This window comes from Oncorhynchus kisutch, linkage group LG2 (assembly GCF_002021735.2).
Source record: "Oncorhynchus kisutch isolate 150728-3 linkage group LG2, Okis_V2, whole genome shotgun sequence".
Classification (NCBI taxonomy): Eukaryota; Metazoa; Chordata; class Actinopteri; order Salmoniformes; family Salmonidae; genus Oncorhynchus; species Oncorhynchus kisutch.
The window spans coordinates 55,151,861-55,169,599 of NC_034175.2; the positions used below are offsets into that span (position 1 = coordinate 55,151,861).

Below are 17,739 nucleotides of genomic sequence, written 5' to 3' on the forward strand. Positions count from 1 at the left end.
AAGCTGTAATCTTTCTAGCCAATGACCCTAGCCCAAAGGCCAGCAGATGGCAATATTGAGTCATTTCATTTTACCGTCCAAACGCATTGAATGCAGCTTATACATTTTTGTGTCCCTCGTGGACCGGTTCGTACCTAAAACATTCTCCATTCAGGCTGCATAGGCTTCAATTTCCTCCTTAACTTTATTTAATGGTGTGAAGGCAGAAAACAACAAGGAAAATATTATGAAATACACATTTTCACCACCATGCTAGACTGGCTTAATACTAATCTTGGATGTTGTGTATTGCTTCCAAAAATAATTCAGATTTGTTCAGTAAATACTGAAATTAGTGATGGGAAACCTAGGCTCTCTGAACCCTATGGGGCTTTCCCAAATTGTGCCAAAAAACGGTTTATTACTCAGAACTTCTAACGCAATGCACATTAGTGACATCTGCTGGATGCTGCAATCAATAGGTGCGAACTTAGGTCAAGTATATGTAGCCTACTTAGAATGTGAGGTTCACTATTTATTTTATTGAGCATGTGTTGTATTATTTAGGATGCTGAAGACAAAAGATTATCATAGGCTACACTTAATAAAAACAAATCATTTGAACAACAATGGAAAGATAGTGTGGTTTCACACAAAATACATTTCCAAACATAGCCAGATCTTGTGCCTATGCCAGTCTCAGATTCCTGCTGAGCTACTGCTTGGTTGCAATACACTGGAAACATTTTAACTTTCATAAATTGGTAAATAAGGTGTCCAGTAGAGGTCAGTGTTTGAAAGCAACTTGGAAGAAGGCACCGGAACCACAAACAATAACACAACATACAAAAACAGAAATAACGTTTCAGTTCTATGTTAAATAATTTAAAGAGGGGTTTGTTCTCCGCCACCTCATCTTATCAATAAAGAATCTTCCAAGTAAAATAATCAAATTAACAATACAAATTTAACCGGGGTCCATATCAGTTGGGTCAGAATAAAACGTAATATCAGAGTCTTCCAAAGTAACATTAACAGTAGTTTACCTTAAAATAAAGTATTCTAACTCAAACCTAAATCTTCTGATGAAAGCAGTCCCAAAATCAATAGTCAAGAGTTTCTGGTCACAAACACAAAACACATTTGTCATCTATAGCAATTTTGAATCTGTGTACATTAAAGGTCTTTACGGGGTAGACAATGTGAAAGAGTTAATATGATGCTTCTTTCACCTTGTTAGATATACAATATTTGCTAGACAACAATGAAACTTTGTTCCAGTTCACTTGTCCCAGGGCTGCATTCCAGTATATTCTAGCAGAATAAATAGAAACACATTGACAGAGCTTTCTCATATATACATATATATACAGTACCAGTCAAAAGCTTGGACACACCTACTAATTCAAGGGCTTTTCTTTATTTTTACTATGTTCTACATTGTAGAATAATAGTGAAGACATCAAAACTGTTAAATAACACAAATGGAATCATGTAGTAACCAAAAAAGTATTAAACAAATCAAAATATATTTTACATTTGAGATTCTTTAAAGTAGCCATCCTTTACCTTGATGACAGCTTTGCATGCTCTTGGCATTCTCTCAACCAGCTTCAATTAACAGGTGTGCCTTGTTAAAAGTTAATTTGTGGAATTTCTTTCCTTCTCAATGCGTTTGATATGAATAGTGTAATTCAGTGATGTTGTATTGGATTTGCCTCAAACATAACGCTTTGTATTTTTTGCAGTTTTACTTTAGTGCCTTATTGCAAATAGGATGCACTTCCTGGAATAATTGTATTCTGTATAGGCTTCATCTTTTCACTTATTAAGGTTTGAATTGTGGAGTAAATACAATGTTGTTGATCCATCAGTTTTCTCCTATCAAAGACAAAACTGTTTTAAGGTCACCATTGGCCTCATGGTGAAATCCCTGTATGTTATCCTTCCTCTTCGGCAACTGAGTTAGGAAGGACGCCTGTATCTTTGTAGTGTCTGGATGTATTGATACATCATCCAAAGCATAAGTAATAACTTCACCATGCTCAAAAGGATATTCAACTTATTTTTTTCTTTCTTTTTAACCCATCTACCAATAGGGGCCCCTCTTTGCTTTGGAAAACCTCCCTGGTCTTTGTGGTTGACCGAGGGACCTTACAGATAATTGTATGTCTGGGATACAGAGATGAGGTAGTGATTCAAAAATCGTGTTAAGCACAGAGTGAGTCCATGCAACTTATTATGTGACTAGTTAAGAACATATTTACTCCTGAACTTATTTAGGCTTGCCATAAGAAAGATGTTGAATACTTATTGACTCAAGACCTTTCAGCTTTTCATTTTTAATTAATTTGTAAACATTTATAAAAACTAAATTTAACTTTGACATTACGGTGTGTTGTTTGTAGGCCAGTGACACAAAATCTAAATGTAATTCATTTTAAATTCAGGCTATAACACAACAAGATGTGGAAAAAGTCCAAAGGGGTGTAAATACATTCTGAAGGTAGTGTAAAGCTCTTTCCAAATGTCTCAACAATAGGAGAGAATTGTAAATGGTCCCTTTCCTTCTGATACCAAGATATGTGATCACATCCTTTACAGGGATATTACATATTGACTCATATAATTTAGCAGACGCTCTTATCCAGAGTAATTCAGGTTTGCTCAAGGGCACATCGACAGAGTGTTCACCTAGTCGGCTTGGGGATTTGAAACAGCAACCTTTCAGTTATCTGCTCAACACTCTTAACCACTAGGCTACCTGCGGTCAATAATTCACAATGCAAATAATTCACATTTCCTAATTCACATTTCTTAATATTCAGAGATTAACCAGACATGCAATAGACAATCTTTGGCGTGATGAAGTGACATCATTGGTCACGTGGTAACGTTACTTAGAAACTACAGTGTATACCATCTAAGCTTTGAAACGAGCAACCTATTTTTTTATTTAAAAAAAAACATTTTATATATATAATTGCATGATTTAGGATGTTAAATACAACACTGAACAGGCTATGCTTCTCGAAACTTATCATTTAAAAGTTTGCCGTCCAGTACAAACAGAATGAGCTGGAGGTGAATTGGAAGAGAGTGAGGATGAGGTGGCAGGCTCCAGCCTCGCACCGATGGTCATGATAAAGACAAATGTGGTCAAGTAGCAGTGACATTTTTGAATCAGTAAAGGTAACCAGAAGTGGACTTGTGATGATTTTTTGTGTTTCTCCCGCCCAGAGGGAGCGGGCGCTCCACGGCACGTGAATGGGGACAGGAGCTCTTACTTGTTTTGCTTTCAGGAACAGGGTGGAGAAAGGAAAGGAGTGATTACTGGGTAGAGGTGGATCAACTGAAGTAGGGGTGCCCATGTTGCTGGGGATCAGAAGTATTCAATGCGAGAGAAGCAAGTTGAGGTTGCCAGGGTCAGAGTTGTACAGAAGGTGTCGTATGCCGAGGCAGTGAAGAAAGTAGAGGAAGATGGGTGAGGGATCCTAAGAGGCTCCCGGTGAGTAGTAGACTTTTCACAAGTACAGAGTGAATTGGGAAAGGGGGATTTAACCCTGAATCAGAGAGGTATGGGGGGGCTGCCTTAATCAACATCCATGTCTTCGGTGCCCAGGAAACAGTGGGTTAACTGCCTTGCTCAGGGGCAGATTTTTACCTTGACAGCTTGGGGATTCAATCCAGCAACCTATTGGTTACTGGCCAAATGCTCTAACCACTAGGCTAATGCAATGTGCTTCAGTAACGTTGGCTTTTTAGTGTTCCCTGCCATCATAGAAAATAGTTGTTGTGGTGGGAGCTGCAGAGAAGTACTTGGGTTTACGAGATTTTATTGCAGAAGAGTTACAAGGGTGTGTTGAATGGTAGTGTCCCGGGCTCCCAGGTCGTCTCCCTGGTGTAGAATCAGATAGAGTCAAAATAGGGGAATGGGTTGGTGGGTTCTTAATGGGTTGGCAGGGATTTTCTTTTTCCTTTTCCCTTTTTGTTTCACAAAGTCTAATGGATTTATACTCCAGTCCAGTTGGGGGTGATAGTGCACCATCAATATTGGATGCCAACTGCTGTTAAACCCAAACATTAAGTTCTGCTTTTCTGATGTATCAAATACTTATGTCATGCAATAAAATGCAAATTAATTATTTAAAAATCATACAATGTGATTTTCTGGATTTTTGTTTTAGATTCCGTCTCTCACAGTTGAAGTGTACCTATGATAAAACTGACATACCTCTACATGCTTTGTAAGTAGGAAAACCTGCAAAATCAGCAGTGTATCAAATACTTGTTCTCCCCACTGTATATCCCAAAGTAGTGTCTTTGAAATTCTCCTACAGTATATCAAAACCAATCACACGTGTTTCTTTTATAAAGAAAATCCTAGTTTATAAGGACACTGTTGGCTTCCTCGTCTGTCTCAAGCCGTATTCACTTCCCTGTGAACCCTTTGCACCACCTCATCCTGCATTGTTTAGCCCCATCTACAGTATGTCAAGCGGCAGTTCCAACTGTGGTTTATGAGTCACACATCTTTGAGGTCTTGCCAGAACCAGATGATGGATACTTCATGGAAGAGAAAGGCCCTATTCTTAGTCATTAGACTTAAATAATATGTCTATGTTGAACACAATGCCTATGGTGAATACAATGTCTATGTTGAACACAATGCCTATGGTGAATACAATGTCTATGTTGAACACAATGCCTATGGTGAATACAATGTCTATGTTGAATACAATGTCTATGTTAAATACTATGTCTATGTTGAATACTATGTCTATGTTAGACCATCAAAAATAGAGTACAACAGTGGTGGTGATTAGCCTCACAGCAAGAAACTACATTTCTATGATCTTATCATATTTAACAAACATTGTTCAATAAATTAATCCATTACAAGAATATCAATGACACCGATAATGAAGGAAATGAATAATACATATCACAATTGAATTTGACCTGAACACAGTTGTTCATCAATTATAACTCTCTATTTATGTGTGGTCCTTATTGACCCATCGAAGTGTCAGGTTGATCATTAATGGGCCTTCAGTCTGGCATGTTGACCAGGTGTTTGGCTCCTCTACAGTGACTCTGTGTCACAATAACTAAGTAGTAATGGAAGGCAGCCTGGCTCTCTGAAACAAGAGCTGTAGGCCCATGTGACGTCACACTCCATAGAATAGCATTCCACTTAAAGGCTGTGATCTTCCGTTATATGCCATGCTTAAAATAATGGTCATATTTTGATTCTCACTAACAGATGATATATACTGATTGCTGTGTACTGTAAATTACTTTTCCATGTCCACTGACCTACTCTGTTTACTCTCCCTATCAATACTCTAATAGCTCTTTGTACATCCTTCCAATTCCTTGCTTTTAACTGGTGCGCAAAAATGTGAGCCAGGTAAAAATGGTACAAATGTGTGTTTTTGTTTGTGTGAGCACACATCCGTGTGTGTGGTATACTAAACCGGATTGAGACAAAGCTTCCTGGTTATCGTTCTAAGAAAATAGAATATGGAAATTCTCTTTTACCATCTTAGATTTTATTTTGTTAGTAATGGCATTGTGAAATGAGGCAGAGCCTCTCCCTAAGAACCTGTGAGACAATAGTTTGTTTTTGACCATCTCCATGATAAGTACTACAGAATGACCATGAAATATGATGCCATTCCAAAACTCAAAACTATTTTTCAGTATGTTTTTGAACAGACAGTTCTTGAAAAAGTAAGAATAACAAAACGTTTTTTTTTAAGTTTAAAAAGTATTAATTTTTCTGAAGTCCTATAAGCCTCAATCAGAGGCTTATGGACAAAGAAGTAAAGCAAACTGAAAAACCGCGACATTAATTGATTACACATCATGATCAGAGTACCCAGTGCATCATCGTTACTGTGATGGAAATACAACTTCAAGCACATCATTGTCAGTTGCATCAAAGTCCAAGATCTCATTTCCACTTCAGTAAATATCTACTGCATTTCCTCAAGCAAGTGAAAAGACAACGACAGCTGAGTAGTAGAGATGACTATTTGAATAGGAGTGTGGGTGTATTTAGTGGGAAATGTCCCATGATCACAAAAACCATACTGTAGGTGCGATAAAATGCAAACATTTTTTAAATAATTATGAGGTCTTAAGTTGTTAGCTAAATGGGCTGGTCATTCATTCTATCCATTATTTTTTGCAATGATTGCTATGCTAAACAAATCATTGGCATGTAGCTCCAGGATAGCTACTGTACATCTCCTTTGCTCTAGCCAACTAAAGAAAGCAGCTGAAATGACAGTACCTATGTGTACTTTCCTTTGTTTTACATTTGTTTGTTTCTTTTGCCATTTCTTTGGATATATCCATTATAATGATCCTGATAAATGAATTTGTCTGGCTCAGAGAAACTGTCAGTCACTTCACGTTCATATGCATGGCACGGAGGAGATCGCAATAAACCTTCCACAGGTCAGAGAAGCAGACAGCAAGGTTTAGACAAACCCTAACTGTTGCAAACTAAATGCTAACCTAGTAGCATGGGGGGAAATTGTTCAGATACTTTTTAACGGGGGAGATGATGTTAAGGCTATAATATTGACTGGCTGGGTTGTGGGACAGTAGTCTGGCTGATACCAAACTCAAAGTCCTCCTGACTTGAGAGTCTGGAAAGGCTGTTTTGATGTTGTCTCACTCAAACACATACAGACACAGCCACACAAAGCCCCTGAGTGCCATTCCATTACAAATGTTGGATTTTCAAATCCAAACAAGGAGAGGTCTCAACCAATCAATCCTTCTGCTCAATTTCTGAGTGAATATTGCATTAATAAACAGCCTCCTTTCCAGACCAGTGAGTCACAGCTCTTCCTTTCTGTGTGGTACCGTGAGTCGCGTCAGCCAGGCTAGTGGATAGTGGATGCGCATTGATGAATCAAATTGAACTCTTAACAGGCATTACCCGGTGAATGCGGGGATTGTTGTGCTATAACTCCCTTCTATCAACCAGTCAGCATCCAGGATCCAAACAACCCGTTTTATAAATGTTTTTATGTAATTTACATGGTGACAGCATGGTATCCCAGGAAAACTGAACATTCCAAAGCACAAAAAACTGCGCCTGAATCTGATTCATTGCAATTCAATCTTTGAGGACTGCAATCATAGAAATACTATTTATTTATGCCTATTAATAAGCCATTGTCAACATCTCGTCTATGGTTATTTTGCTGGTGGCGTACTGTCACCCTACGTTTACATATTACTCGTCCACCAGCCGGCTCCATTTTACCCTGGCAGATTACACCCAACAGCGTTACAATATTATGTTTTACCCTGGCAGTCAATGATGGTGATGATAAGGTAAGCTGTATTAAAGCTTTAATGGTCTAAGTTATATTGGTATTGAACTGTGCAGGTTTGATAGGAGTTCCTCCCTCTTCATCACACGAACCATCAACAGGGAAAGGCAGTGGTTTCTCTTTCCATGTTTTCTGTGCCTAACTAAAAGGCTTTATAAAAATGTAAATGAAAAATGAAAAACATTTATTTAAAAACTGATAAGATATTAATAGTTTTTAAAAACGAACAGCACCTAATTACTTTAGGCTACATAGTGTGCCAAACTGACACATTGACAATGCCCACTGCCTAATCTTTTGTGTACAGACTACATAACATAAATGGTGTAATTTACATGGGGTTGCCAAGATTACCCACAAGATTACCCACAAACAAAAACATAAATATGACTACGCATCATGAATGAATGACTACACACCATTAATGTTATTCTGAGAGAAATTTTAGCCATTTAGTGCTTTGGAGCAGGGTCGGCTTCAGCTTGTGCAGAGACCTCTTCAGCTTTAAACAGCGGCTGCTTCAACTTTTACAGATGCAGGTTCACCTTATACAGCGGCCTATTCAGCTTTTACAGGGGCCACTTCAGCTTTTACAGGGACCGCTTCAGCTTTTACAGGGGCCGCTTCAGCTTTTACAGGGGCCGCTTCAGCTTTTACAGGGGCCGCTTCAGCTTTTACAGGGGCTGCTTCAGCTTTTACAGGGACCGCTTCAGCTTTTACAGGGGCCGCTTCAGCTTTTACAGGGGCCGCTTCAGCTTTTACAGGGGCAGCTTCAGCTTTTACAGGGGCTGCTTCAGCTTTTACAGGGGCCGCTTCAGCTTTGACAGGGGCCGCTTCAGCTTTTACAGGGGCCGCTTCAGCTTTTACAGGGGCCGCTTCAGCTTTTACAGGGGCTGCTTCAGCTTTTACAGGGGCCGCTTCATCTTTTACAGGGGCCGCTTCAGCTTTTGCTGCTCCTTCTTTGGGTGGACATAATTTCCTGGAGAAAACAAGAGGTTTTATTATCATCATGAACTTTGTTTGATGTTTCACCTGTGCTGTGAGTAGACTTTTACAGTTCTATTTTTGACTGGAATGAATTCCAAAAATGACTGAAGTTGGAGACTTATATTTCCCTCACTAACTTTAAACATCAGCTATCTGAGCAGCTAACCGATCTACTGCAACTGTACATAGCCCATCTGTAAATAGCCCATGCAATCTACCTACCTCATCCCCATATTGTTTTTATTTACTTTTCTGCTCTTTTGCACATCAGTATTTCGACTTGCACATCATCATCTGCACATCTGTCACTCCAGTGTTAATTAGCTAAATTGTAATTATTTTGCTACTATGGCCTATTCATTCCCTTACCTCCTCACGCCATTTGCACACACTGTATATAGACTTTTTTTCTATTGTGTTATTGACTGTACGCTTGTTTATTCCATGTGTAACTCTGGGTTGTTGCTTGTGTCACTCTGCTTTGCTTTTTCTTGGCCAAGTCGCAGTTGTAAATGAGAACTTGTTCTCAACTGGCCTACCTGGTTGAATAAAGGTTAAATAAAAAATATATAAAATATAATTATTTTTTTCCCCAAGGTATTACAAATCTGCTACTTACGCTGTATCTGTTGAGTCCTTCACAAAACCACACACTTTGCTCCTCTGCTCCAACTGCTGTTTGAGTGTGGTGATCTCCCCAGTCCAAGCCTCCTTTTCAGTTTTGAACGTCGCTGAGGAGAACAGACAAGGAGAGGAGATCAGAAGAGAAGAGCAGAGAAGAGAAGCAAAGGGAAACCACTTCAGAAATGCACCCAGAGAGAGAGATGCACTACGTTACAGTGGCTGACATGTTACCAAATTTCACCACCTTGTGGCACAAGTGGCTACAAGAATAACAACTCTACTAGAAAAGACTCACATACCTTCAATATCACTCTGCTCCTTCTGTATGGGTGCAAGTACTTCCTCCTTTTGTTTCTTTGTGCCAAAGTGAGAGATAACACAAATATAGGTAAAGGGGAAAAATAACATTCACGCCTACTGTTTGCTGTACATACTAAAAATCCTTATCCGAGTCCTTCAAATCCTTCTACTCAGCACATTCCACTGTGCACAGATGTCAATTCAACGTTTATTCCACATTTGTTCAACGTCATTTCATTGAAATTACGTGGATTTTTTTTTGATTCAGTCAGTGTATGCCCAGTGGGTTGACAAGCACCATACACCAACCTGGGTCAAATGTTAAATACTTTCAATTGCTTTTTGATTGCTCTGGTTTAGTGCACCCTGTTCCAAGCTACACAGCCCAAAGCCATTGTCATCACTGTTCAATGCTTGGGGGTTGCACTTTTGGGACTATTCCATTTGACCAGGAAAACGAAATCAAGAACAGCTCCATTACTTGACATACCTGTATGTTCAGTATTCGACCCAGGTCTGTCTAGTGAAGGGCAGCCCTGTACCTGGAGAGCTACTGTTCTCCAGATTTTCGCTCCAACCCTAATTTAGCACACCTGCTTTTACTTTTAGCTGCTCACCAATGCCTTATCTAGCTGAATCAGGGATGTTAGGTAAGGGTTGGACTGAAAATGAACAGGATGGTAGATCTCCATGAAATGGAGCCTAGTGGTTAGAGGCAGGTAGCCTAGTGGTTAGAGGCAGGTAGCCTAGTGGTTAGAGGCAGGTAGCCTAGTGGTTAGAGGCAGGTAGCCTAGTGGTTAGAGGCAGGTAGCCTAGTGGTTAGAGGCAGGTAGCCTAGTGGTTAGAGGCAGGTAGCCTAGTGGTTAGAGGCAGGTAGCCTAGTGGTTAGAGGCAGGTAGCCTAGTGGTTAGAGGCAGGTAGCCTAGTGGTTAGAGGCAGGTAGCCTAGTGGTTAGAGGCAGGTAGCCTAGTGGTTAGAGGCAGGTAGCCTAGTGGTTAGAGCGTTGGACTAGTAACCGAAAGGTTGAGTGATCGAATCCCCGAGCTGACAAGGTACAAATCTGTTGTTCTGCCCCTGAACAAGGCAGTTAACCCACTGTTCCTAGGCCGTCATTGAAAATAAGAATTTGTTCTTAACTGACTTGCCTGGTTAAATAAAGGTAAAATAAAAATAAAAAAAAATGAAGAGGGTTGGGCAGTCCTGGTCTAGTCTTTATAGTACACCAATTGTCTATATGTTCAGTATTTAACCCAGGTCTGTCTAGTATGTATAGAACAGTAATGATCTGTCTCTCACCTTGTCTGCCTGGCAAGCCTCGACCTCAGTCTTCTTCTTCCCCTCCTCTTCGGTCAGTTTCTTCACCTCTGCCTCCATCTCCTCCACATTCTTCTTCTTCGAGTCTAACTGCCCCTTCAGCAAGTTTTCCAGCCACTGCCTCCCCTTGAGTTGGTTGACGTGAGCCTGTTGCATCTGATCCAGATGCAGGTTCTGCAGGGTCAGCTTGGCTTCTGTCAGGGGCTGGCCAAAGACGATCAGGGCCAGGCCCATAGAGACCAGGATAGTTAGGCCTCCTAGCACCAATACAACCCTCATGGCTGCCTCTGGGAATTTGTGTGGGTGTTGGTTCTTTATGTTCTTTAAGTCTATGTATTTGTCCCTGTGTGAATGTATGTATATCTATATATCACCTACGTCTTTACAATATTAATTTTGTGTGGCAGAGAGCACAGTGACTATTAAACGGTTTACCTTATTCACTGAGTCAATGATAATGTGTGGTCGTATGAGTGAGTTTCTATGACTCGTTTGTTACCATAGTCCTCCCATAGCCTACAGCATGAAGCCTGAAGCAAATCTATGAACTTCTTTGTATATCATTTTGTTCCTCTTCCTTTCCTCTACAGTAAATCTGAGGCTTACTGTCATTCCTGGTCCTGTATTCTTCTTCCTGGGTTGCCTCTAGTTTTCTTAGTTCAAAAGATGCTTCGCAATCCAAATTGAAAGCAGTGTTAAAGAACACAAAAAACACCTCAATCCTCAAAATCTGTGTAAAGAATGAAGAGGATGTCCTGTCCAACTCTCTAGCACCACCTCCTACCACTCCCCACCTCCCTTTATCTGGTTGTGCGGTTGGTTATGATTATGGCATAACCGGTTTGACAGTTCCGACAGGTAGGATGGGTCTAATCAAGTGGCTAAGGTGTAAGAGAGGATTTCAGGTGAACAAAAGAGCAGAGCAGTCATGGATATAGTCAATCATAAATCACTTCGGTTCAATACAAGTTTGAAAACAGGGAGACACCTCTCACACAGAAGCCAAGAAAAATGTCTAACTCGCCTTCTCCAAGTAGGCCCTAATATTCCAGTCTCACAGCACCAATGTTCCGGCAACATCAGCCTGGGAGGTTTGTACGGAGTTACAACAAAAGACAGTGACTTTGCAAGCTGCTACAGAATGACAGTGTTCAAAAGGTCATCAATACAATAACATACAGAGTATCAGGGTCCTCGATCCTTGTACATCCAGTCTTGCTTCAATCACTACATTATTAGTTTAATACATAACCTACAGCACCGAGCCTATTGACTATCAACCCCAATCAAGTCCAAGTATTGTACTGATATAAACTATATGCTGTTTATACACTCTCAGAACTTTACATTTTATGAAACAGTGAAACAAGTAGCAGCAACAAGGAGGTAAATCATGACTGATTCTCCACTGCAAATACACATCTTCTTATTCCAAACCAGTGTTCTTCAATATTCCATTGGGTATTCTATCCTGCCATTTGGTCTATGTATTTACATAGGCCACATGGTTACAGCAATAAGTCAGTAAGGTATGTCATTTTGCCCTCTTTTCATATGGTAACAACCCTGGTTTATAAGGGTGGATATCAACATTGCCACTTGAGCATGTTTTGTGTGGCATAGTAGATGGCTTGCTGGGCTTCGGGGCAGAAGGTTGAGGAAGACATGCTTCCTGTCTGTTTCATTACAATTTAGTGTGAGCTATTCGTAATGGGTTCATCCACCCCAGAAATAAAAATTATGAAATCCCTGTCAATTTGGTGAAAGCCTATGTCCTATCAGTGGGGAAAATATAACAATTCTCCATGATTTAACTTCTAAGTGATCAGTCTGTGAAGTCAGGAAATCATAAAGGAACGCGTCATAAATGGTTCTGTCACTGGAGATAACACACTATCACATTTCATACCGGTTTTAAAACAATTAACTGCACTCCAGATCGCCAAATCAGCCAAAAGATGGTATGGGCACACTTGTCTAGATCACATCCAACCGTGTATATCGTCATGACAACGTATATTTCGCTTAGATGTGCTCAATCTAAACAGTGTACCAAATTATTCATCAGTTTCTTCTTTAATTAAGTACCATGTCGTAATGCGCCCTGTGATACTTCACATGCTGATATTGGCTTTGGTAGTATTGTGTGTAGCTTCGTTTGCTAGCTAGCAACTTAGCTAGCTAGCGAGTCCAGCGATAGCATTGCATTGTGGGTTTTGCAGCGATTTTCATATGTTGCTACCAACCACGTTATAATGACAACGTGAAACATTTGTTCACAAAAAAACATTTTCACATATCCTATTAGTGGTTTTTTTTAAACACTGTTTAACACTGTTAATCATAATAATTAGTGGTCCTGGGTGGATTATCCCTTGAAGAATGTCTGTGAGTCATAATGACATTACTACCCTGCTGTAAGGTTAATGAGCAGGAGCGAACCAACCGCATTCTGAAAATGACAATGCCTATCGCAGGTGACGAAAATCTAATCCTGCCCTGTAGAAGAAAAAAAAAGATGTTGCATTGAATGGCACCCTATTTAGTATCCACTAGGTCTGTTCTGTGAAATAGCCTACAGTATATTATACTGGTGGTACCCCGCTCTAACGGGTGGTAAATGATTGAAAATGTATATTTAGATGAAATGCAATTCTCGCTGCTGCGTGTGTAGGTGGTGCATGTTTTGATAGGCCTAACCCATGTTATCCATATCTACAGTATTAAAAAACAGCAGTTTACAACATAAATATAATTACTATTGTAATGCATAATGTCACCGTATCTTTGGTCCGCCAAAAACTTTTGACCACTAATGGGTGCATGGAATTGTTGTTTCTGTCTCATTAACATATTTTGAGGCGTGCCTTGTAAGAGGCTCTATTTGTTGCATCCGTGAGTGAGAATAATGTACCAATTTAAGTCCAATGCGGTTGGTTATAGTATATCATTAATTTATCATGTGTAAGGGACAAATTGGAATGACAGCTCATCTGAAACCTTACATTTGGTTGAGTGGTTTGATATGTGTCGAACTGCTATGCTTTATCTTGGCCAGGTCGCAGTTGCAAATGAGAACTTGTTCTCAACTAGCTTATCTGGTTAAATAAAGGTGAAATAAAATAAATAAAAATGTAATTTCGGTCTCTTTTGCACTGTAGTTACTGCCAGTTTGGAAATGTTTCTTAGGCTTCTAGAAGTGTGCCAAAATGACACATTGACAATGCCCACAACCTAATCTCTTGTGGACAGACTAAATGACATCAATTGTGTTTTTAAAAAATGAGATTTTCGTTTCTGGGTTGCCAAGATTACCCACAAACAAACAACATAAATATGACTGTGCATCATGAATGAAAGACTACACACCATTAATGTTATTCTGAGAGAAATTTTAGCCATTTAGTGCTTTGGAGCAGGGTCGGCTTCAGCTTGTGCAGTGACCTCTTCAGCTTTAAACAGCGGCTGCTTCAACTTTTACAGATGCAGGTTCACCTTGTACAGCGGCCTATTCAGCTTTTACAGGGGCCACTTCAGCTTTTACAGGGACCGCTTCAGCTTTTACAGGGGCCGCTTCAGCTTTTACAGGGGCCGCTTCAGCTTTTAAGGGGGCAGCTTCAGCTTTTACAGGGGCCGCTTCAGCTTTTACAGGGGCAGCTTCAGCTTTTACAGGGGCTGCTTCAGCTTTTACAGGGGCCGCTTCAGCTTTTACAGGGGCCGCTTCAGCTTTTACAGGGGCCGCTTCAGCTTTTACAGGGGCCGCTTCAGCTTTTACAGGGGCCGCTTCAGCTTTTGCTGCTCCTTCTTTGGGTGGACATAATTTCCTGGAGAAAACAAGAGGTTTTATTATCATCATGAACTTTGTTTGATGTTTCACCTGTGCTGTGAGTAGACTTTTACAGTTCTATTTTTGACTGGAATGAATTCCAAAAATTACTGAAGTTGGAGACTTATATTTCCCTCACTAACTTTAAACATCAGCTATCTGAGCAGCTAACCGATCTGCTGCAGCTGTACATAGCCCATCTGTAAATAGCCCATACAATCTACCTACCTCATCCCCATATTGTTTTTATTTACTTTTCTGTTCTTTTGCACATCAGTATTTCGACTTGCACATCATCATCTGCACATCTGTCACTCCAGTGTTAATTTGCTAAATTGTAATTATTTTGCTACTATGGCCTATTCATTGCCTTACCTCCTCACGCCATTTGCACACACTGTATATAGACTTTTTTCCTATTGTGTTATTGACTGTACGCTTGTTTATTCCATGTGTAACTCTGGGTTGTTGTTTGTGTCACTCTGCTTTGCTTTTTCTTGGCCAAGTCGCAGTTGTAAATGAGAACTTGTTCTCAACTGGCCTATCTGGTTGAATAAAATATATATATTTTTTTCCCCAAGGTATTACAAATCTTCTACTTACGCTGTATCTGTTGAGTCCTTCACAAAACCACACACTTTGCTCCTCTGCTCCAACTGCTGTTTGAGTGTGGTGATCTCCCCAGTCCATGCCTCCTTTTCAGTTTTGAACGTCGCTGAGGAGAACAGACAAGGAGAGGAGATCAGAAGAGAAGAGCAGAGAAGAGGAGCAAAGGGAAACCACTTCATAAATGCACCCAGAGAGAGAGATGCACTACGTTACAGTGGCTGACATGTTACCAAATTTCACCACCTTGTGGCACAAGTGGCTACAAGAATAACAACTCTACTAGAAAAGACTCACATACCTTCAATATCACTCTGCTCCTTCTGTATGGGTGCAAGTACTTCCTCCTTTTGTTTCTTTGTGCCAAAGTGAGAGATAACACAAATATAGGTAAAGGGGAAAAATAACATTCACGCCTACTGTTTGCTGTACATACTAAAAATCCTTATCCGAGTCCTTCAAATCCTTCTACTCAGCACATTCCACTGTGCACAGATGTCAATTCAACGTTTATTCCACATTTGTTCAACGTCATTTCATTGAAATTACGTGGATTTTTTTTTTGATTCAGTCAGTGTATGCCCAGTGGGTTGACAAGCACCATACACCAACCTGGGTCAAATGTTAAATACTTTCAATTGCTTTTTTGATTGCTCTGGTTTAGTGCACCCTGTTCCAAGCTACACAGCCCAAAGCCATTGTCATCACTGTTCAATGCTTGGGGGTTGCACTTTTGGGACTATTCCATTGTACCAGGAAAACGAAATCAAGAACAGCTCCATTACTTGACATACCTGTATGTTCAGTATTCGACCCAGGTCTGTCTAGTGAAGGGCAGCCCTGTACCTGGAGAGCTACTGTTCTCCAGATTTTCGCTCCAACCCTAATTTAGCACACCTGATTTTACTTTTAGCTGCTCACCAATGCCTTATCTAGCTGAATCAGGTATGTTAGGTAAGGGTTGGACTGAAAATGAACAGGATGGTAGATCTCCATGAAGAGGGTTGGGCAGTCCTGGTCTAGTCTTTATAGTACACCAATTGTCTATATGTTCAGTATTTAACCCAGGTCTGTCTAGTATTTATAGAACAGTAATGATCTGTCTCTCACCTTGTCTGCCTGGCAGGCCTCGACCTCAGTCTTCTTCTTCCCCTCCTCTTCGGTCAGTTTCTTCACCTCTGCCTCCATCTCCTCCACATTCTTCTTCTTCGAGTCTAACTGCCCCTTCAGCAAGTTTTCCAGCCACTGCTTCTCCTTGAGTTGGTTGACGCGCGCCCTCTGCATCTGATCCAGATGCAGGTTCTGCAGGGTCAGCTTGGCTTCTGTCAGGGGCTGGCCAAAGACGATCAGGGCCAGGCCCATAGAGACCAGGATAGTTAGGCCTCCTAGCACCAATACAACCCTCATGGCTGCCTCTGGGAATTTGTGTGGGTGTTGGTTCTTTATGTTCTTTAAGTCTATGTATTTGTCCCTGTGTGAATGTATGTATATCTATATATCACCTACGTCTTTACAATATTAATTTTGTGTGGCAGAGAGCACAGTGACTATTAAACGGTTTACCTTATTCACTGAGTCAATGATAATGTGTGGTCGTATGAGTGAGTTTCTATGACTCGTTTGTTACCATAGTCCTCCCATAGCCTACAGCATGAAGCCTGAAGAAAATCTATGAACTTCTTTGTATATCATTTTGTTCCTCTTCCTTTACTCTACAGTAAATCTGAGGCTTACTGTCATTCCTGGTCCTGTATTCTTCTTCCTGGGTTGCCTCTAGTTTTCTTAGTTCAAAAGATGCTTCGCAATCCAAATTGAAAGCACTGTTAAAGAACACAAAAAACACCTCAATCCTCAAAATCTGTGTAAAGAATGAAGAGGATGTCTTGTCCAACTCTCTAGCACCACCTCCTACCACTCCCCACCTCCCTTTATCTGGTTGTGTGGTTGGTTATGATTATGGCATAACCGGTTTGACAGTTCCGACAGGTAGGATGGGTCTAATCAAGTGGCTAAGGTGTAAGAGAGGATTTCAGGTGAACAAAAGAGCAGAGCAGTCGCGGATATAGTCAATCATAAATCACTTCGGTTCAATACAAGTTTGAAAACAGGGAGACACCTCTCACACAGAAGCCAAGAAAAATGTCTAACTCGCCTTCTCCAAGTAGGCCCTAATATTCCAGTCTCACAGCACCAATGTTCAGGCAACATCAGCCTGGGAGGTTTGTACGGAGTTACAATAAAAGACAGTGACTTTGCAAGCTGCTACAGAATGACAGTGTTCAAAAGGTCATCAATACAATAACATACAGAGTATCAGTGTCCTCGATCCTTGTACATCCAGTCTTGCTTCAATCACTACATTATTAGTTTAATACATAACCTACAGCACCGAGCCTATTGACTATCAACCCTTACACAAACCAGTGGCACAAATAGAACACTGCAAATCGTGTTCATCACAAAAAAGGGGAAACATACATCTCTTCCAAAAATAATTGTCACCTCATTTGCACACACTGTATATAGACTTTTTCTCTGTTGTGTTATTGACTGTATGTTTGTTTATTCCATGTGTAACTCAGTGTTGTTGTTTGTGTCGCACTGCTTTGCTTTTTCTTGGCCAGGTCGAAGTTGCAAAGGAGAACTTGTTCTCAACTGGCCTACCTGGTTAAATAAAGGTGAAATGTAAAAAAAAAAGTTTAGAAAAATGTGTATTTGCATATACAGTGGGGCAAAAAATATTTA

General features: G+C 40.3%; 2 protein-coding genes across 2 annotated transcripts; both read right to left on the bottom strand.

The window, feature by feature from the left end:
* Positions 1-5,512: 5,512 nt before the first annotated feature.
* On the bottom strand, positions 5,513-11,356 carry LOC116355011 (neurofilament heavy polypeptide). The gene is made up of 4 exons (XM_031797754.1): positions 10,545-11,356; positions 9,248-9,302; positions 8,944-9,055; positions 5,513-8,316 (listed from the first exon to the last, which is right to left on the bottom strand). Exons 1-4 carry the CDS (start codon positions 10,839-10,841, stop codon positions 7,896-7,898), a joined length of 885 nt encoding a protein of 294 aa, XP_031653614.1. The 5' UTR covers positions 10,842-11,356; the 3' UTR covers positions 5,513-7,895.
* Positions 10,545-16,892, bottom strand: LOC116355013 (neurofilament heavy polypeptide-like). Its single transcript, XM_031797761.1, has 4 exons — positions 16,105-16,892; positions 15,296-15,350; positions 14,992-15,103; positions 10,545-14,386 (listed from the first exon to the last, which is right to left on the bottom strand). Exons 1-4 carry the CDS (start codon positions 16,399-16,401, stop codon positions 14,071-14,073), a joined length of 780 nt encoding a protein of 259 aa, XP_031653621.1. The 5' UTR covers positions 16,402-16,892; the 3' UTR covers positions 10,545-14,070.
* Between the last annotated feature and the right edge of the window lie 847 nt (positions 16,893-17,739).